Raw genomic sequence first — 21,449 nt, forward strand, 5'->3', positions numbered from 1 at the left:
AAATGCTTACTTTAAATAAGAAAATCCAACAAACCAACAAGTGCAACACTAAAAAGCAAACCAACAATTAAAATAATGCTTAATTGCCTTAGCTTCGTCCCACACTTATCAGCTTAGCTACTAAGAATAACACACATTATTCACCTGGACAGAAGGAGGTTCTGAGGAACGTGTTGGTCCTGGAGCTTCCTGGTCAGGATGTTCGGGAGATCCCTCGGGCTCAATGTCTGCAGCGCCAACATATTTTAGAATTGCTCCTGCAGAAACAAAGCTCACTAGATCATCAAGCAAAACAGATCAGAAGCACATTTCCCTATTTTATTATTACAGTGATGTTGCAGTAATATAGGAAAATTAAAAATGTATTTGTTTTTAAATTAAACATTATGATTGCAGTGTCCCTTTAAAGCTTTTACCCAATTACAAAACTGTCACTTTTAAGAGTTTTTGGCATTACTTTACACACTGTACTAGTTAAAGTAATAAAACTAAGATAAATTACCCACTACCACAATAGTCTAAAATAGTCAACACCATGCCAAATAAAGTATTTCCATAAAATATTTCTTTGAATTATAAAACAGTAGCCCATTTCTAATGAAGGGCCTACAAAATACAAACTAAGCTTCGTAAATTCATCCTAAGTTAAGGCTAAAATAACATTAAGAGTCAAATATGTGAGAGACAACTTCCACTGAACAATAACAGGGGACTGGCTACAACAACAACTACAACATGCCCTCCCTCCCTCCCTCCCTGTTAGAATAAGAAAGAACGGGTGTGGAGTCAATCACTCATTCCCATGGCAGGATAGGCCAACATGGCAGGATATGGTCAACTTTCATAAAACAAACAAAAACGCTGATTCATGACGAACAAATATTAGCCAGCCAGCTAACATTTATCCGCCGCTAGCTAGCTGGCTAGCAGGACAAATAAACAAACTTGGGGGGGGGGGGACAACAGCGTTTCACCTCCAGCCCACATCACAAACAAATAACTTACCTTTCCCCTTTGCAAGTTTTTCTTGATCAGTTTTCTTTTCCTTCCGTTTTTCCGCACCGCTGGGATAACTCCTTTTTGATGCCATTATGGTGTCTGTTTGTTTTTAATCCTCTCGCTAACGGGAACGAATGGTAGCTATCAATCATTCACATCATACCTGTCAGCGTCGCCGACCCGCTACGTCACAACCTGCGTGACAGTGCGGCAAGCCCCCAGAGTCCAAGATGGCGTCCCATTCCTTTCAATGAAGTTGCTCACCCAGCGCATGGCTCCCAAAAACCTTTTGACTTCCGCATTGATGGGATAATAGAGCATGCGCAGTTGTGTCAGTGTGGAGATCGTCACTGACAGACGTGCGCGCTCACGAACCATATAAAATTCAACATGGAAATCAATGTATTTTTTACGGAACAACTGACGATTGTTGTTTCAAAATTTTATAAATAATAATGATTATTATTATTATTACTATTATTATTATTATTATTATTATTATTATTATTATTATTATTATTATTATTATTATATTAATAAAATAGTATTATTATAATAATATACTATTATTTGTGTATTAAACAAGTGAGCAATGTGCCACTGAATAATAAATGATAATTCTTTAAAGCAACTCTCTATGGACCATAACAGCACTGCCACACATATTTTTTTAATTAATAACCTCTTTGGAAAGCAGACAAAGTAATAAAATGATTGGTCTATTTATTTCATCAGAACTAAAAAAATAAAAAATAAAAACTCAACGATCTTGAAAGTTCCTCCCTTTCTCTTGCACCTGTCGATGTGTGTAGCTAACACAAATTTGCAAATATTTTGTCGTCCTCATGGAATTAAACAGTATACCATGTTAATTTATCAGTGAGTGCTCTCTCTTTTCATGCAATTCATCACTCTTAACATGTAATGCTGAATCATGAAAGCTATGGAGCAAAAAATAATAATTACATAAACGACGAGTGAAATAAAATGTGTCATTCATTCAATAAAGATTTCATTCATTCATTCATTCATCTTCTATACCCGCTTATTCCTATTCAGGGTCACGGGGGTCTGCTGGAGCCTATCCCAGCTGTCTTAGGGTGAAGGCAGGGTGACACCCTGGACAAGTCGCCAGTTCATCGCAGGGCCACATAGAGACAAACAACCATTCACACTCACATGCACACCTACAGACAATTTAGAACGTTCAATTGACCTCACATGCATGTTTTTGGAGTGTGGGAGGAAGCCTGAGAACCCGGAGAGAACCCACGCAGACACAGGGAGAACATGCAAACTCCACACAGAAAGGTCCCAGGTCCGGGCCCCGGAATCGAACCCACGACCTTCTTGCTGTGAGGCGGCAGCGCTTTTATTTCATTTAACAAAGCATATCATTATTTCATCATGCATTTAATTGTTTTGTGGTCCTGTGTTTTAGTGCTTCATAATTGTATTCTGTTGTCAAATTTGCCCATCAAAGTCAGATTAGTAATCCTGTACATCAGTTTAAGGAAAACCAATTCTAGGTAATGGATTGCAGATCTTGTAGTGACCTGTTACAATGGAAAGAAATGTATACATAATAAGTACGTCTGTGTGCCCGATATTTTAGCTAACACTAAACTTTCTGCACAACTGTCTGCATTGTGTTTAAGTTTAAATTACTTAAATATGTTTGCATACACAATTTTAAGTAAAATTACACAAAAAAAAATATTGTACATTTATTTTTGGAATGTTTTGCTTTTTACAGCTTTCCTTTTGGGGACAGAAAAAGGTTGCACAAATGGGTGGAAAATGTGAGAAGAAAAAACTGGACACCCAATGACAACTCCAGGCTGTGTGCTCTTCACTTTGAGGAGAAATCTTTCATTTTGCGTGGTGAGAGAAAGTGCCTAACTTCAACAGCTGTCCCAACCATTTTTAGTTTCTTCAAATCAGGTAAGAGCATGTCTACCAAACAAAAGGTAAGTGAGTCACACACACACCCACACACACACGTGATTTTGATCAAATCTTTGACCACACATATTCTAAAAAATGTAAAGAGGTGTCAGAGATCTTGGAAGAAGACAGTTTTCTCGTGATTCAGGAACCATGTGACAGCCATACTGTGTCTGATGTACATGTAGAGTTCACAAATGATGTAGAGATCACCAATGATGAAGAGGTCACAAATGATGAAGAGGTCAGAGCAACAATGAAGGGATTTTACATTGACTGTTCAGTTAACATGTTCAATGTTAAAATATTCACATGAAAAAAACTTGAAAATCGTTACGGCAGACGTAAAAAAAATTTTGTAAGAAAGTGTTAAAAGTTATCTTCAAATCATTTATGAGGATACTCATTATAATATTGATGAAGTGTTGTTGTTTCATGTTTTGTTGGCTGTTTCAAGGGTTTATTTAGTTTGTTGTGACACAATCTAAGGTTCAATTTGTAAAGAAATAAAAGTTCTTGTGAAAAAAGATAGTGGTCAAAGTGATATTAGTGTTATTTGTGTTTGTGTTTTTTGTAGTCTTGTCTGGATTTGTCCTGTTCGTTTCTGGTCTGTGTTTGTGTTCCCACTCTTGGCCTGCACCTTGTCGTGGTGAGTGGGCTTTTAACTAAGACAGGCCAATTATATATATTGTGTGAAGCCAGCAAAACAGTCATTATTATGAGAATTATAACTGAAGCACACTAAATAATACACCATCAGTCACATTTTGCTTTTCTGTTATTAATCTAATGTGTGTTATGTCAAGCCTCCACAGTGGCGTGCTGCAGTCAGGATGAGACGAACAAGGTGAATGGATGGACGGATTGATGAGCCCAGTGAGCCTCCACCATCCACAGACAAGCCAGTTCCATTTTCCACCCAAAAGGATGTCTCTTCCATCTATCTTTGCCTGCCAGGGAAATGCAACCAAACATAGTAATTACAGATGGTGTTGTCTCTGTTAAAGTGACACATGAAAAAAAAAAAAATATATATATATATATATGTATGTATATATATATATATATATATATATATACATATATATATATACATATATATATATATATATATGTTTTGTGATTCATGTTCATGACAATAACAATCGAACAGATTTTCTTCATTCTTCCAATGAGTTTCACAAACAAACATGGAATTTTCCCTGGATCATACTAATACGTTTGTAGATTATATAAAGAAAATTATAAAACACATTTGTTGTGGTTTTATATTAAAGCAGATAGTCAAACGTAAATGTAGCGTGGTAATGTTGCGAAGACACATTTAATTTTGTTTTTCTTTGTTTCTTTAGAAGCTTTTATTTTGGTTTTCTGTGGAAGCACAACAGACAACACACATGTTAACGTCCGCTACTGCGGTTCGCTCCATATAGGTCTCACGAGCCACTTGAGAGACTTCCTCTCGAGCGTTATCTACTTTTTACATTTCAAAACACAGATCCATACCCGACTTCGACTTGAACTTATTAATCATGTCGTTTCCCACATTCAATCTTACTCGTATACATTTAAATATTCACATTTCTACTGAATAAACATCCCATAACGTTTAAACGAACACTAACGTAACCGAGCGTCAACCCCGCCTCCTGGTAACCTAGCAACGGGCTAGTCGTTGTTTCCTCTTCGCTAGGTAATCACTCGGAGACGATACATTCAAAACGTAAATTTAACTCACATACCCTCGATCTCAGACTTCAATTACGAAACAGCCACACATACATTTGCTCTTATTTTCAACCATTTCCCCTTCTCACCTGTCTAAGCACAACAGATAACACACACGTTAACGTCCGCTACGACGGTTCGCTCCACATAGGTCTCACGAGCCACTTGAGAGACCTCTCTAGCGTTATTCCCCGGGGCGAACACGACCTCCACTGGTAGAAGTGGGTAACTGCACCCTGCTCACTGATCACTCTCACACACGCCACAAACCACAACAAAAGCAGGAACAGTGCTTTGCCACAATTATGCTACATAAACACGTCCTGGTCCCCTCTGGATCCTCTTTTCCGGTCCTCGCGATCACTCTCTTGGCTGCGGTGGGCATGGTTCTGCCCGCGGTGTCTTCCTTTGTCAGGGCATTCTCTGGCCCAGTGACCCATGCGGCCGCAGATGTGGCACGCCCCCTTTTCGCCTCTGTCTCCGCTAGTCGCCCTTCGTCGGTTGTCGTTGTTCCTGTAGGGCCGTCTCGCCGTGTCACTGAGGTGCTTCATCATGGTGAGGGAGGCACGCTTTATCTTCTTGTCCTCTGCATCGCTGGCCTCCTGCAGAAGCCTCTCAGCGTGCACTGCATGACGTCGGACCTCTGTCAGCCGGGCATCTTCAATCCCCACGCAGCAGCTTCTGTTAACTGCTTTGGCGATCTGGGGGAGCAGCCCTTGTCTGAAAGCAGTGATGAGGCTGGCCGTTTGGTTGACGGCAGTCCTGATGAACGTGGCGACGCTGCGGCGTCGGTGCTGGAGTGCGCAGGGTTGTACGGTGGTAGCGTTGGATGAGGGCAGGCGGGAGGAGGGAAGACAGGCATGTCCAGGAGAGGGTCCCTCAGGCCTGTAAGAGAAGGATACAGACGATTTGGTGCATTTGAATGCTCGTGTGTGAGTGGCTCCTTTTCTCCCTCCTCTGGGGAGTGTGTGTGAGCGTGTGCACCCTCTGCCGTTATCTCTGTCACCCCTGTGCTCCAGCGCCCAGCGCTGTTCACACGTTTCTTTACTTGTTTCCTGTCCCTGACCTCTGCTTCAGGTTTCCAGAATGAAAAACACCTTTCATGATCTTTGATGATTTGAATCTCCCACCTGTTTGGGTTTTTCTTTTTTGTAACCTTTCCCTCGGCTATATTCAGTTTATCCCGGAGGTTTCTCAATTCCTCCATACTCAGTGATCCCCCCTCTGGGAAACCATACTTTTCAACCCAAACATCCAACATATCAAGACAATCTGGACCGTATTTTTTCCGCATGTCGTCCACAATTTGTCCCCCCTGGGGAACTGCAGCAGCCACTTTGCTCTGGTTCTTCCCCATCCCTGTCTAGACTTATTACTTGTAGCTGTACAGGCGTCCCTGTGCCCCCTTTTTTTACTCAGGCGCAAAAAGGTAGAGAAAAAATTCACCCCTTCGGTACTTAGTCACCAAAGGTTTTGCCCGCTCAGCCCTCACCAACCTTCTTGGATATCTGGTGAGCGGGACAGGCCCGCGATATGACCTTGACTGGCGTGATATTATGATTTAGCGTACGTTACGCTCAACGTCATTCCATGCGGCAGGTAAAAAAAAAGGGTGGTGTTGTCCCGGGTGTCCCAATTCCATCACAAGCCGATCGGAGCCGATTATCACCCGGGTCGTTTGTCGGGTTGGTTGACCCGTTTTGTCGTGCAACAGCTGCAACTGCAAACTGCAGGCTTCAATTTACCGACGCCTTACACATGTGATGGCATGGAGACTGTGCATTGTAGCAACATCAGTCCCCTCAGAGAGAATCTTCTCCAAAACAGGGCAGATATTTCCAGAGAGAAGAAACAGGATCAGCCGCAAAAAAGTGAGGCTCTTGGTTTTTCTCATTGTCAATCTTCACTAAAGGACAAAACTGTTATCTGAATGCTGATTTTTTTTCTTTTTGTTTTACACATTTTAATTTATATTTTGTTGTGTGAGTTTCTGTAAGCGTATGTTGTTTGACTTTACATTTGTGTAGTAGTAAAAAACTAAACGTTTAAAATTGGTAATAGTTATTTAGATAGAGGCACCTAGACCCACCTGTGGGTCATAACACCCCCTCTCTTAAGAACTAAACCCTATTAACATACCTACAAACAAAACTAAACAAGAAAAACCTCAGTTCCCCTGAAATAAGAATTCCGCAGCTAGTCCACATGTACACGTGATAACGCATCTGCCAACACATTATCAACCCCCCTTCCTGTGGCAAATCTGGAGATTGAAGTCTTGTAGGAGCAGAGACCACCGCATCTACGGCTGGTTTGATTGCGCATCCTATCCAGGACCACGAGGGCATTATAGTCTGTAAAAACCTGACCCCAAATTAACATCAAGATGGGCATTGTCAGAAGGAGAGCCAAAGCTTCTTTCTTAACTTCCCAGAATTGACTCTGTGTGCGTGCTGCTTACTTGTGGCATGTCCCTCTACTTCTATGTCATGGTGCAAAACTGACGTACGGCGGGGGTGGTCAGAAAACAATAGTGGGTGGCTCTCAATTAATTTAACAATATCATGACGGGCTGATGCAGGCAAATGGGACAAAAACAAGCTTAAGTTATTCATAATTTCAGAGTTTCCCAGGCGCGCCGAATGAACACCGATTTTTTTTTTTTTTTCATGAGCCCTCCCTCCGCCAATGGGCACGGAGGGGGCGGAGGCTCAGGCGACACATTTTTCCTAGCGACGTAACGCCCGGTTCACACTGGACACGGAAGCGCCACAAAGCGCCGCAAAGTGCCGAGCGCTTCCATTCGGCGCCCATGTTAATCAATGTAGTAGTTCACACCAGACGCGAACAGGCGCGCGGCTCCCCTCGCGGATCGCGCCATGCATTTAACGTCAGTTCACTGGACGTGGAAGCGAAGCGCCGCCGAGCGCTTCCATTCGGCGCCCACGTTAATCAATGTGGTGGTTGCGCGGCTCGCGGCATGCATTTGTTGTTTCGGCGTCTGCTCTATTTCGTGCGCGAGCCGCGAGCGGTCCTCGTCAATAGTACAGGAAGTCACTCAATAAAAACGAGAAAATCCGGTGAATTTTCAAAATAAACTAATTTCAAAATAAAAACCGAATGACAAATTCGATCATATATCATATTTGTATGTTATATTTGTCAGTACATTGTATCAGAGTGCGAGAGAGATTAAACACACACACACACACACACACACACACACACACAGAGAAAGACTTGATCAAAATACGTCTGTTTGATCCTAGAGATGCCGGTCAATGATCATTATGAAAGAGGTCTTGTCTTGAGATGGACACCTGAGTGCGTGTTTCTATTTATTTACACACACACACAAAAAAAGTGAGCTATGGAGCGGGCTGGCTACAGGGCGAGGGGGGGCGATGACGAAAATTATTTTTTTTATTTTATTTTTTTTAAAGAAAAAAAAAAGAAGTGAAAAAGTGGGAGTGAAAAAAAGAGTGCAGCTGAGCAGAAGCGCTTGTCGACCGTCGCGGAGCTGTTCGCGTCTGGTGTGAACCAGTTGGAGCCTCGCTCGTGAAATTCGTTGGCGCGGCGCTTCCATTGAAATGAATGGCACGAGCCGTGCGCCTGTTCGCGTCTGGTCTGAACCACTACATTCAGTGCGTTTACATGGCACTAGAGAAAATCAAACTATTGCCTTAGTCTGATTATGATCGGAGAACTCACGTGCGTGTAAACACCTTACTCCGATTATGATTGGAGTTTGAGAACTCCGATTGGAATCGGAGAACTCCGATTGAGACACCTAGATAATGCGATTGGAATTCGAATTTCTCTGCCATGTATATGCCTTAATCAGACTATTAACTGGACAATGCGAGTGCGCATGCGCCACGCCTCGCTCTCGCGACTCATGACCGCACAACTACGTCATCTAACAAAACAGACGGCGCAAAACAACCTGGCAAACGCGAATAAGAATGTTGACATTTGGAGAGAGGATGAGACCGGGGCGATGCTTTCTCTTCTAAAAGAGATGGACATATTAAAATAACGCGCAACGGAGACCTTTTTAAAAAGGGTAGCGCAGCAAATGCAGGGCTCCAGCTTTGCGCACCCCTGAACAAATACGTATTCCTTCGTATTTATATTTCTATCTTTTCGTTCACATTTTTTGTAAGTTAGAAGAATTTTAACTTTGTAAATAAAAGCACAGCAAAGAGATGTTTTCCTGATTTGTTTTTATTTTGGTAATTTCGCTGTTATTCTGCTGGAAATGGCGTGCAGCGGCACCAGCTTCCTCCACGGTCGGCACTTTAATGAGCGTGTGTATAACTGAAGACACCGTTCCTTTTCAAAACCTGTACACAAACTCTCCCACCAGTCTGCTCCAAACCCGAATCCAACAAGAACGAGAGTTTGGGGTCCGTAGTGACGGCACAAAGCGTAGCATCGAAGTGTTGTTGTAGCCCTCCAACAGCAAACAACGTTCTTGTCTGCCTTTTAAAATAACCAGGAGCACAAGAAATAGGGTACACCTTATCTGCAAAGCAAGTAACACGTACATTATGAACTATCGTTCCATATCATAATAGATTTAATATGTCAACCGAAAGCAGCTGACCGGCTGAAAAGACTCACTCCACCCCCTAGTGTTGGGAGGAGGACCCGTCAATAATTTGAATTTCTCAGCTGCATGTATACGGGACCAAGGTGAGAACTCCAATTGGACGAGAAAACCGAATGATTGCTTAGTCCGATTAAGCTCTGCATGTAAACGCACTGATTGATTAACATGGGCACTGAATGGAAGCGCTTGGCGATTCGCAGCGCTTCACTTCGCGGCGCTTCGCTTCGCGGCGCTTCCGCGTCCTGTGTGAACCGGGTGTAACTTTTCAACATTTTGACGTGGCAGACGCGGGACAATCGTTTTCTATCAGGAGTGTGCACTACATAATCTGTATTGTTGTTTAAAGTTTGCGCTCCACGACATACGGACCAGAAAAACCAGCCTGCAAACCGGAACCGGGTAACGGCAACAATACCAACACACAACGCCTGTCTCAAAAACTCGAGCCACAGCTTTCTTGTCAAACTGCCGCTTCATTTTAGACTGGCTGGCGACAAGAGTTTGGTGAGCAGTTTCACAAGCACGATGCAAGCGTTCACGGAAAAAAAATTACGTAATCTAACACATTATTCTCTACTCGCTTAACATCGGAAAGCCACTTACCCCTTAACAGACGCAAGGGTCCTCTCACCGAACACTAAATCAGCTGGGCTGAACCCGAGGGACTCCCACACATACAATCGACGACTGAAGATACACTTTATGCTGTGGAACCATCACTGTGCTCATTTTAACCCCCCCCACACACACACACACACACACACACTAAAATATACGAATTGCAGTAGGTTGGTTTTGTTGCTCTTGGTTGTCCATTAGTTTTTTGAGAGTTAGTAGTAGATAGATCCCTCGATAGTAAGTTTGATAGATGAATAGAAATAGATAAGTTAGTTAAAGTTACACACACGCACATATATATATATATATATATATATATATATACATATATATATATATATATATATATAAACCTCTTTCAATGAACTCCAAAACATACATGGTCAAAATCCATATTATTATTATGTTGTTGTTTTTTTTAAATGCTCATACAAAACAAAAAAAAAGTGTCACATCCACTTGTAGTGCATTATTTTTTGCCAGCAAGCTTCTCTTGTCACGACTGACCACATTGACCCATATACTCACCTGAATCAGGTACCCTGCAAGGGCAAGGGCAAGGACCTTCCCCGAGGTGATCGGTGGAGTGACGTGCAACCAGCACGTGACCTCTACGACGAGCTTCTACCCACGGAAGTGCCATAGGAGGACACGGATTAAATGGCTTGTCCACCAGAAGGCTGTATTATGGTGTACATAATATAAAACTTCGGCCCAGTTCTGCTTGTATTGCAATGGTTGGTGTTCCTGAAGTTTCATTTTTCGTCCCTTTTTATTTTTTACATCCATGTTTGTGATGAAATAGTATTGTGAATCGCTAGCTCGCATTGCATGCTGGGAAACAGCGTCACTCAAGGAAGTTTTCGCTTCGCTGACACGGTCCTGAAGGGAAGTGGGTTTTAGTGCACTGGAACGGGATGAATGTGTTCAATCAAGCAGTACAAACCTGATTAATTGTCTTAATACTTCACTTCGAATGGCCATATTGTTTAGGATTAGAATTAGATGACAACTTCTTCACAATATTTGCAACTATTCAATTTGACCAGCAGGTGTCAGTAGAAGACGAAATTTCATGTTGACTATTTCCTAATGGAAGTGCTCTCTTTACGTTGGGTTTTTCTCATAATTATTTGAAGTGTAGGCCTGTAGTTGATGAGGAATCACGGTGTGCTAACGCTACTGAAACAGCTTAGATGAAAAAAGGGAGTGTGATTTGGGTTTGTGGTACATTATGACAATCTTGGACTTGCAAGACTGAGGCGACGGTTCAATTCCCATCAACGTGTATTATATATGTGTTATTTAGCTCATCTATTCTACATTTTAAATAGATCACATTTGACATCTCACCCACTGAACACTTACTATTAAACATATTTTTAAACTATGGGCTATTTAGTCTTGTTTTAGGATATAATATAATTCATTGCACAAACTGTCAGGCTAAGTATAAGAGCTATAGTCTACTACAATCAGTCGTGCCAAAAAAGAGACATTGTCTTTATTTTTCATTTTTATTTTATTGTGTCAGCATTGAACCATACAAGCATGTAGTGTTGTCCAACAAGAATGCATGGCGAATCAAATCCCAAACAGCCTATGAAACAATGAACACGTTTCTATTGCACTTCATTTTATTGAGCACTAGATGACCTCCTCGAGCACTGTGTCATTGAAGCCTCGAGTAATGAACCATTTTTTGAAACAAGTGTCGAAGCTTCAACAAAGCCTCCATCGGCCATCACTACCTACGGCTGCGTGCTCTAACACCATTTCAGAAGTGACTAACTGCAGATTTGGGAGCGTAGGAGGGATGACCGCTCGACTGCTCCTCCTTCTCAGCCGTGGCGCGTCCAATCAGCAGCCGACATCCAGGACCGCACCTGCAAGGCGTCATCCACTCTCTCTCTCTCACACACACACAAAATAAATTGTGTTCAATCATGTTAAACTTGGTTGGGGCACAGCCATGGCTCTTTATATTTTATTTTTATTTTATTTTGTATTTTATTTTGAAGTTAGCGCTTTGCATTCTGGGCGATCCTCAGTACAGAGGAAGCCCATGAAGCAGGTGAGACGGTCTCCTCCCTGCTGAGACAGAAATTAATGCAATAAGTTGAGCTATGCTTCATCTAACTGTGTTTCAGTGTTTAAATGTGTGCTGGTGTCTTTCATTTAATTTTTTTTTTTTTTATTTTTTTTTTTTTAGCAAAGTTCGTTTTTTTTTTTATTGCTATTAAAAACGATTAGCATGCTAGCATGTCCATTAGCAGCACGCAGCTCTCATACGGAGCACGTTGTCTCTGCAGGAGGTGACCAAGTTTCATGGAGCAAGTTATGGTTGTGTCCCATTCTGTTTCAGGTATGTGTGTGTAACTGGAAGAATGTTACAGTGTATAAAAATGGAGCTTTAGGGAGCAAATTATTGAAATTGTGAATGTCATTTTTTTTGTATTTTGTAGAAAAATGTATTTTATTTTTAATATTATTTGTATTGTAGAAACAACAACTATACGATCACTACTTCAGTACAGAGGAAGCCCATGAAGCAGGAGGTGACCAAGTTTCACGGAGCAAGTTATGGTTGTGTCCCATTCTGTTTCAGAGAATAAACTGCTGCTCCACACCTGACTTCTGTAAGTCTTCATTATACAGCAAGCAGGACAGAATAGGAGAGGTCACATTGGTGCCGTGACTCGAGACTCTTTTGTTGTGCTACCGATGCTGCAGAGCGACCCGGGGACTGTTCTGCTGCTGCTGTTCATCTGCGGTCACTGAAGTCGGTCAGATGTGTTGCTTTTGTGCAGTGTTAGACATCAGATAGAGGGTTTATGTACTTTTATTTGATTTATTTTTTTTTTTTTTTATTTTTTTATTTTTTTTTTTTTTTCAGTTTCCAGTCTAGGCCTTTTGTGGTTTCATCCTTTTGTTTTGTGGTATTGTGTTTTGTTAACTTTTTGGAAAGATGAGTAATCCTCAGGGTAATGTTTTTGTAACTCCTTTTGGTGCTGGCAGAGGGAGGGGTTTTATGCATCCTTCAAGTTTACTGTTTGAGAGTCCTGTTCAGGGGGGTGGTGTAGTGTTGGGTAATCAGTGTACACCTGGGCGCCCCTTGCTCAGTACTGGTGTTATCCCTCCCCCCAACTCAGATGTAAACCCTCATGCCCTTGCTAGCCAGGGCACGCATTCCCCTGTCCCGGAAAGGCACAGCATGTGTTCCCCTGCACCTACCCCTGATGTTATTGCTGCTAGTATTGTAGGTCAGATGGGTGATGCACTGATTCAACAGGTCAGCCAGCGGGTGGCACAGGACATTATCTCTCACCTCAGTGCATCTGTCACTACCCCTTTACTCAGTGCTGCCCCTTCACCTGCCCATGCTGATATGCTAGCCAGTTCCCCTTTACATAGTGCTACCCCTCAACCTAGCCATGCAAATGTGTCTGCCACAAATGCTTTTGACGTGTCCCATTTGCAATATGTCCCTCATCGAAAGCTGAAGGAGCCCCCCTGCTTCAGAGGAGACAACTCAGACTCTGTTTCCGTCCAGGAGTGGGAGGAGCTCATGAGGAGTTTCATTAAGAGGGGGAATCTGCAACCTGAGGAACAAGCGGAGGAGATCCTTGTTCATCTTGGTGGCAAAGCAAAGGATGTTGTCAGGTTTGGGACCAGGAACAGTGGTATTAACATCACCTGTAACCCCGATGCCATTTATGGTCTCTTGCGGAAGCACTTTGATTCTGTTCCGTGTTCACCACTCCCATTAGCAGACTTTTACACCACTCTTCCTGGGAAGGGTGAGGATGCCTTTGACTACTGGCTTAGACTGAACCGCGCTGTTGACTTGGCCATTGAACGTCTGAAGGAGCAAGGAAAGTCACTGGACAGCCCCAGCACTGAGGTGACTCGAATGTTCATAAAGAACTGCCCTTCTACTGAGCTCGCCATGACCTTCAGGTCGAAGACGATAGACAAGTGGACTGCTCGTGAAGTCCAAGACATTCTGAACGAATATCATTCTGAAATGATGTCAGTGAACAGAACTTCCAGAGAAAGGGTGTCAGTGAATGCTCTTGGTGCTGTCTCGCCACCTGCACCACCTGCTGAAGAACAGAGCCCACTGCAGCCACAGGCCACTGACCCTGATGCCCTGAACCGCCTTATTAACATGCTGGAGAAGGTGCTCCTAGATCTTCCCCAGCTTCAAACAGTCCTGTTCATGGTCCGACTCGACGGCCTGGCCCAAGGCACCCCAGGATCGGTGGGTTGCACTTGGAGGAAATGTCTTCTTCTCCACCATGGACTTGACGTCTGGCTTCTACAATGTGCCACTCCATGAAGAGCACAAAAAATACACAGCTTTCTCTTCACCTTTTGGCCTCCACTAGTACAACAGAATGCCACAAGGTCTGTCCAACAGTCCTGCAACATTCATGCGAATGATGATGTCAATCTTCGGGGATGAAAACTTCACTAGTCTGCTCTGCTATCTTGATGACCTGATGGTCTTTGCCCCAACTGAACAGCAGGCACTTGAGCGTCTAGAGATGGTGTTCTCCCGTCTGAAAAGTCACAAACTCAAACTGGCCCCCAAGAAGTGTCATCTCTTGCGGAGGTCAGTAAGGTTCCTGGGACATGTCATTTGTGGGGACGGGGTGATGAAGGACCCTGACAAGATGAAAGCCATCATGGATGTGGGAGAGGCTGACCTGATGGAGAGTGATGGTGTGACCCCTTCCTGGAGGAAGATTAATTCTTTCTTGGGCCTAATCTTCTACTATCAGCACTTCATAGCTGACTGCTCTGCTAAAGCAAAACCCTTGTTCAGACTCCTCTCTGGAAGGCAGGTGCAGCATAAGGCCATGAGAGGCAGGAAGGTGAAAAAGCGATCATCTGCTCCACCAGCGCTTATGGCGAGCGACTGGACTGCTGCATGCAAAGAATCGTTCCAGACCCTGAAGAATGAATTAGCTTGCAATGTCACCTTATCCCACCCCAACTTCAGTGAGCCCTTCGTTCTCGCTGTTGATGCGTCGTTTGATGGCCTTGGCGCAGTCCTGTCTCAAGTGCCACCAGGTGAGACTGTTGCTCGACCTGTCGCTTTCGCCAGCAAGACACTGTCCCGATCACAAATTAACTATCCAGAACACAGGTTGGAATTCCTGGCGTTAAAATGGGCCATTTGTGACAAGTTTGGTCATTGTCATTGCCCATTGTCCTACATCTTAACAAAGCCATGTTGGGACGCATGTGAACAAAGATGGGTTGCTAAGCTTGCCGCATTCGATTTCCATCTGAAGTATGTCCCTGGCGTTAAGAACGTTGTCGCTGATGCGCTAAGCCGCGAGCCATTCGTTCAGTCATGTATCAGTCAACGTCTGATGAAAGAGCCCTACGTTGCACTGCTGGACGAAGTTAATGGCGTCGTCAGGGGTACAGTGCAAGATGCCTTCCGGCTGACAACTGCCAAGTTCTTCAAGAAAGGGAACCAAGACCATCTGATTCTGATGCTGAAGCCGTTATTTTATTTTGAAAGGTGACCCGCAGCTATTTTAGGTCGAGAAAAAAAAATGTCCGAAATGTTTGTTTGATGGAAAGCGGGTCAAGCCGGAGTGGTTGGTGAGCCAAAAATTCTTTTGACCTCACGTTGTCTGTGTTGCCTCGAACCAAAAACTCAAGAAGGAAAATAAACAAGTTAAATGGAACCCACGTCTCATCAATTTATGAATGATGTAGTGGTGCTGGTATGACGGACGGACATTGAAGACACCTGAGCGTCAAAGGTAAAGAGCGGCTACATGAATGAAAACTGTGGAACTACACAGTCAATCAAGACAATCAACACATTGAACACACAAACACATCACATCCTTCCTTCATTTGGCAGCAGACAATAAAACAGCAGTTGGATCAAAGATGCAGTGGAGTCCGAAGAGACGCCAGTGAAGGATCTCTGATCCAGTGGAGCTCCAAGCTGCAGTGACTTTACACACAACTGAGCATCATGTTGAGTTGAAGCAGCAGATCAGAGCAACACTGTCAGTCACAACAGGACGTGTTGACACTCAGTGGCTGGAACACACTGGAGTGTGAAGCTGCACTGAGGACACTGTAGTGGAGACACTGAGGACCTGGGGCTTCATTTACAAAAAAGTACATGGATTTCATCCTGAAACAAAAAAATCTGGATGTTCAAAATGTTGCGAACGCACAAACGCACACCCATTTCCTTTGAGAGTCCCAATCCTCGTGGAATTGATCGCACATGAGCACGAGCCCTGCTCCTCCCTCGGAACACCTCCACATACAAAGCGTTGTCCCCCCTTGTTGGAAATCCAACATACTGGTGGACTTTTGGAAGGACAGTCTTGAGGTCAGCATGACTAAAATCTCCAGTGAGGATGGTAAAGCTTTTGGGTTTGCTGTCTGTTGATCACTGATGGCCTGGTACAGTTCATTGAGTGCAGCGTTCCTCTCACTGCTGTTGTTGGTGGGAGGGATGTAAACTGCAACTAGCAAAATGGCAGTAAACTGCCAGGGCAGATAGAATGGACGGCACTTTATGATCATCAACTGTGCCAGTGGTGAACAGTGTTTGCATACCACTGCAGTGTCCCGGCACCACGCACCACAGATGTAAACACATGCTGCACCACCGCGGGACTTCCCTCCATTTACATGATGATGGTGATGATGATGATGATGATGATGATCAGACATTAATGAGTCTTGATTCACTTTCACTGTCTTTAGAATCTCACATGTCGACCACAACTTCTCTCTCTGCTCTCCTTCATCCAGTGAACTCTCAGAGCTTCAGTGTGCAGTGGTGTCTTCAGCTCTGCAGTCCAGCCCCTCCCACCTCACACTGCTGGACCTGAGTGAGAACTTCCTGAGGGATCCTGGAGTGAAGCTGCTCTGTGCTGGACTGCAGAGTCCAAACTGCAGACTGGAAGTTCTCAGGTCAGTTCCTGCTTTCTACTGGTGGACAGTGTGTGTCAGCAGATGACAACTGGTGCGTAACGCTGCTCAGTGTGAAGACTTTGAAGCAGATATTAAAGACTCATCTAGACAAAGTGGATGTTGTTGATATTTTCATGTCAACAATCTGCAGCCAGAAAAGACTTTGGATGGTGGAAGAAAGTGTGGAAAATGTCTCCAGTCACTTTGGAGCTCAATGGAAGTTGTTGATTGGTGATGAAGGTCACATGACTGAGCAGAAGATCCTGTGAAGAAATATTAGAGGCAGATTAATAGTGCAGCAGTATTTCTTCATCTTGTCCTTTGAATGTGTTTGACTTGTAACGAGTCTCTGATGACTGAAAACAGCCACAAGCACACAAAGGACTCACTGATTATTTTCCATCTTCACTGCTGATTGGCTGCACACTGACTGACACACTGCTGTTGTTATTGTGTTGACAACCCACTGGCACAATGACTCCTTTGAGGGAATGACTCAGTGATCCCAACAGCTGCACATCTGGATCATCAACAGGGAGAAATGACTCTGAATATGACATTTACACCATGGAAGAAATCAAATATTGATTCTTTATTCAGGCTGGAGAACTGCTGGTTGACAAAGCTCAGCTGTGATTGGCTGCTCTCAGCTCTGAAGTCCAACCCCTCCCACCTCAGAGAGCTGAACCTGAGTTGGAACGACCTTAAGGATTCATCAGTGAAGGAGCTGAGTGGTTTTCTGCAGAGTCCAGACTGTAAACTGGAGACTCTGAGGTCAGTTCACCCTCTTCACTCTACAACTGCTGCAGTTATTGTTGTCATGACTTTGAATTGAGTTTTTTGGAATTCACTTTGATTCCATTAGAAATGTGTAAATTTGGTTTTAAATTACACACACACACACACACACGTTTGCGCACATACGCACTCACGCACGCACACACACACACACAAGCGCGCGCGCGCACACCCAACTGTGAATGACACTCTCCATCATTTATTCCGTATTCAGGTTGGAGAGGTGCAGGTTGTCAAAGCTCAGCTGTGATTGGCTGCTCTCAGCTCTGAAGTCCAACCCCTCCCACCTCAGACACCTGGACCTGGCTGAGAACTATCTTCAGGATTCATCAGTTAAGGAGCTGAGTGGTTTTCTGCAGAGTCCAGACTGTAAACTGGAGACTCTGAGGTCAGTTCACCCTCTTCACTCTACAACTTCTATGTCAACTTCATGATTTTCACTTTACTGCTGTTGGAAATTCAATTTGCAGACACTGGTTTGTGATAGTAATGAATGAAACTGGACTTGAAGGTACAGTGGGTAAAATCCTCCCATCTAGTGGTCAGATTGCAGATTGCAGATGCTGAAGTGGACATTTCACTTTGATTTTCAGAGTGATGACACCCAGGAAAAACTCTCTATCATTATAAACTCCATCATTTATTCTCTGTTCAGGTTGTGGGGCTGCAATTTGTCAGAGCTCAGCTGTGATTGGCTGCTCTCAGCTCTGAAGTCCAACCCCTCCCACCTCAGAGAGCTGGACCTGAATATGAAACCCCTGAAGGAGTCATCAGTGAAGGAGCCACTGATGGATCTTGTCTACAGCAGTGACCATCAACTGGAGAGTGTGAGGTTAGTACTGGTTTGGAAGCAGTGGATGATGGTTCCAGCACCAAAGCCAGTTGATCCCACAGCAGAGGTCCAGTGTTCCCAGTCACAGTGTGAGAGGAGGATGGTGACGTCCAGCTGCTCCTCATTCATCCAACATCTGCTGCCAAACTGAGATTCTAAACTCTCCATCATTTCTTCTCTATTCAGGTTGGAGGGCTGCAGGTTGTCAGACCTCAGCTGTGATTGGCTGCTCTCAGCTCGGAAGTCCAACCCCTCCCAACTCAGACACCTGGAGCTGAGTTGGAACTGCCTTCTGGATTCAACAGTGAAGGTGCTGAGTGGTTTTCTGCAGAGTCCAGACTGTAAACTGGAGGCTCTGAGGTCAGTTCACCCTCTTCACTCTACAACTGCTGCAGTTATTGTTGTCATGACTTTGAATTGAGTTTTTTGGAATTCACTTTGATTCCATTAGAAATGTGTAAAACTGGTTTTAAATTACACACACACACACACACACGTTTGCGCACATACGCACTCACGCACGCACACACACACACACACAAGCGCGCGCGCGCACACCCAACTGTGAATGACACTCTCCATCATTTATTCCGTATTCAGGTTGGAGAGGTGCAGGTTGTCAGAGCTCAGCTGTGATTGGCTGCTCTCAGCTCTGAAGTCCAACCCCTCCCACCTCAGAGAGCTGGACCTGAATATGAAACCCCTGAAGGAGTCATCAGTGAAGGAGCCACTGATGGATCTTGTCTACAGCAGTGACCATCAACTGGAGAGTGTGAGGTTAGTACTGGTTTGGAACCAGTGGATGATGGTTCCAGCACCAAAGCCAGTTGATCCCACAGCAGAGGTCCAGTGTTCCCAGTCACAGTGTGAGAGGAGGATGGTGACGTCCAGCTGCTCCTCATTCATCCAACATCTGCTGCCAAACTGCTTCTTCTCTCAGTTCACCACCCAATTATTGATCAGTTCATCTTCATCAGGCCTCAGTATCAGTCCAACACTCCATGGTCACATGACCTTCTGATGTTCCACACTTGACATGTGACTGAGAGTCTGCTTCTTCTCACCAGTTACTCCATCATCTCCATCAACAGTCAACGTCTCTGTGATGATGCGTTCAAGGACCGTGAATCCTGACTCCTGCTGTCTCTTCTTATCTTTGCAGGTGGTGGTGAGGATGAGGAGAGTGAAGAGGAGAGCTCCATCTACTGGTGGCTGACAGAACTACAACCAGTGGAGCCAAACAGCAAGCTGCACGCACCAACACTGTGTGGGCGTGTCACGACCTTTGACCCCAGTGAGGCCTGGTGGCTGGCGGACTGCTTCTCCCTACAAGCTGCTGTGGTTACTGGGAGAGACGTCCCAGAAGCCACTGGTGGAGCTGAATCCTCAGTGGAAGAAGCAGGACTTGGAGCAGCTGCTCAGTGAAGGCAGCAGCAACACAACCACTGCTTCTGCTCTCATCATCCACGGCTGGAACATCTCAGCATGAAGGTTCCACACATCAACAACACACTGCTCTTCTCTCACTTCAGACTTCTATAACATCTTCATTTTGGAGGTGAAAAATACTTTTCAAGAGACTTTATTTCTGCTTCATGATCTTAAATAAGGAAATCATGTGGAAAAGATAAAGTGATTCACAACACCTGTGATGGGAACTCAAATCATAATTGAATTATAAGTAAGACAAAAGAAGTTTCCCTCAAAATAATTCATGGTTTTGATGCTTGCCAGATGTTTGTGTGGAGATTTCAGAAGGACGTCAATGAATCAGAAGGAAACCAGATCATTTATTTTATGTGATTATGTTATATCATCCTAACTTTGTTACGAGCTCAAACATTATATTTCAATGATTCAATATTCTGACAATAAAAGCCATCACAACCTGTGTGACCTTGACCTCAACTGACGTTTCATTTCTGCTGCTTTAACACTTTGATTATATATCTCCTGAAGTCCTGCCATGGGGATTCTCCATATCTGAATAACTTGTGTACTCAAACCTTCTGTAGGCCATACCCACTTCTCCACTAGGTCTCAACATAAACCACATGAATCAATGAAAATAAATCTCACTTTTACAAACAAATCCAATTCAGTTCAAATATAATTTAAATAAAATAAATGATACATTATAATTAATCACCAACAGATAAATCAATGCTGGATATGAGGTGGTTTGCCCTCTCTGGGTCGGTGGGGAGGCCCTGCCTCAGGGGGAGGAGTTCCAGCATCTCGGGGTCTTGTTTAGGACGCCTCCCTGGGGAGGTGTTCCAGGCATGTCCCACCAGGAGGAGACCCTGCTGGAGGGACCAGGTCTCTGGGCTGGACTGGGAAGCCTTGGGGTCCCACTGGAGGAGCTGGAGGAGGTGACTGGGTCCAGGGAAGTCTGGGGGTCTCTGCTGAGGCTGCTGCCCCCGAGACCTGACTCCGGATACGGCAGTAGAAGATGGATGGATGGATGGATGGATGGATGGATGGATGCCAGGTGATAGAACATTTCATAAAAACAGACTCTGCATTATAACTTCTATTACACTCTAAATAACTCACTCCAATATAACTGCACTCGTCCTTCTCTCACATTACATTGGATCACAATGACCAAACAACACAACAAAGACAATGATCCAACTGTACTGCCACTTCCAGACTCAGTGTAGGTCTGTAGGCCTCTTGGACCTTCATGTGAACCACTGCGTGTTGACTGGAGGTGAAACATGGCTGACTGCTGTCCTCCTACCTGGACAATGCAATCTCACTTTCAATCTCACAGCCACTAAAAAACCTGATTGTGATTGAGAGGTCCTCAGCAGCCAATCACTGTTGGGAGTCCAGCCTTCAAACACTCCTCCTGAATCCACAGTCACATCTGTGAGCATCTGGAACTTTGGCCCTGATCCTCCACACCACACAACTTGGGATGACAGCGCCACCTACCTG

General features: G+C 44.1%; 1 protein-coding gene across 2 annotated transcripts in view; it reads left to right on the forward strand.

Annotated features, from left to right (window-relative positions):
- LOC142887998 (NLR family CARD domain-containing protein 3-like) overlaps nt 1–17,132 on the forward strand; it is a 307,344-nt gene extending 290,212 nt beyond the window's left edge. Inside the window, exon 4 of one of the 2 annotated variants that reach the window (XM_076026004.1) lies at nt 16,712–17,132. In XM_076026004.1, coding sequence (XP_075882119.1) covers nt 16,712–16,919 — 208 coding nt within the window. In that variant the 3' untranslated portion in view covers nt 16,920–17,132. The remainder of the gene's footprint in view (nt 1–16,711) is intronic. The other variant, XM_076026005.1, reaches the window with a different exon arrangement.
- The last annotated feature ends 4,317 nt before the right edge of the window (nt 17,133–21,449 follow it).

The sequence above is a fragment of the Nelusetta ayraudi genome, unplaced genomic scaffold (genome assembly GCF_046127955.1).
Source record: "Nelusetta ayraudi isolate G7.1 ecotype Tasmania unplaced genomic scaffold, CSIRO-AGI_Nayr_v1 ptg000018l, whole genome shotgun sequence".
NCBI lineage: Eukaryota > Metazoa > Chordata > Actinopteri > Tetraodontiformes > Monacanthidae > Nelusetta > Nelusetta ayraudi.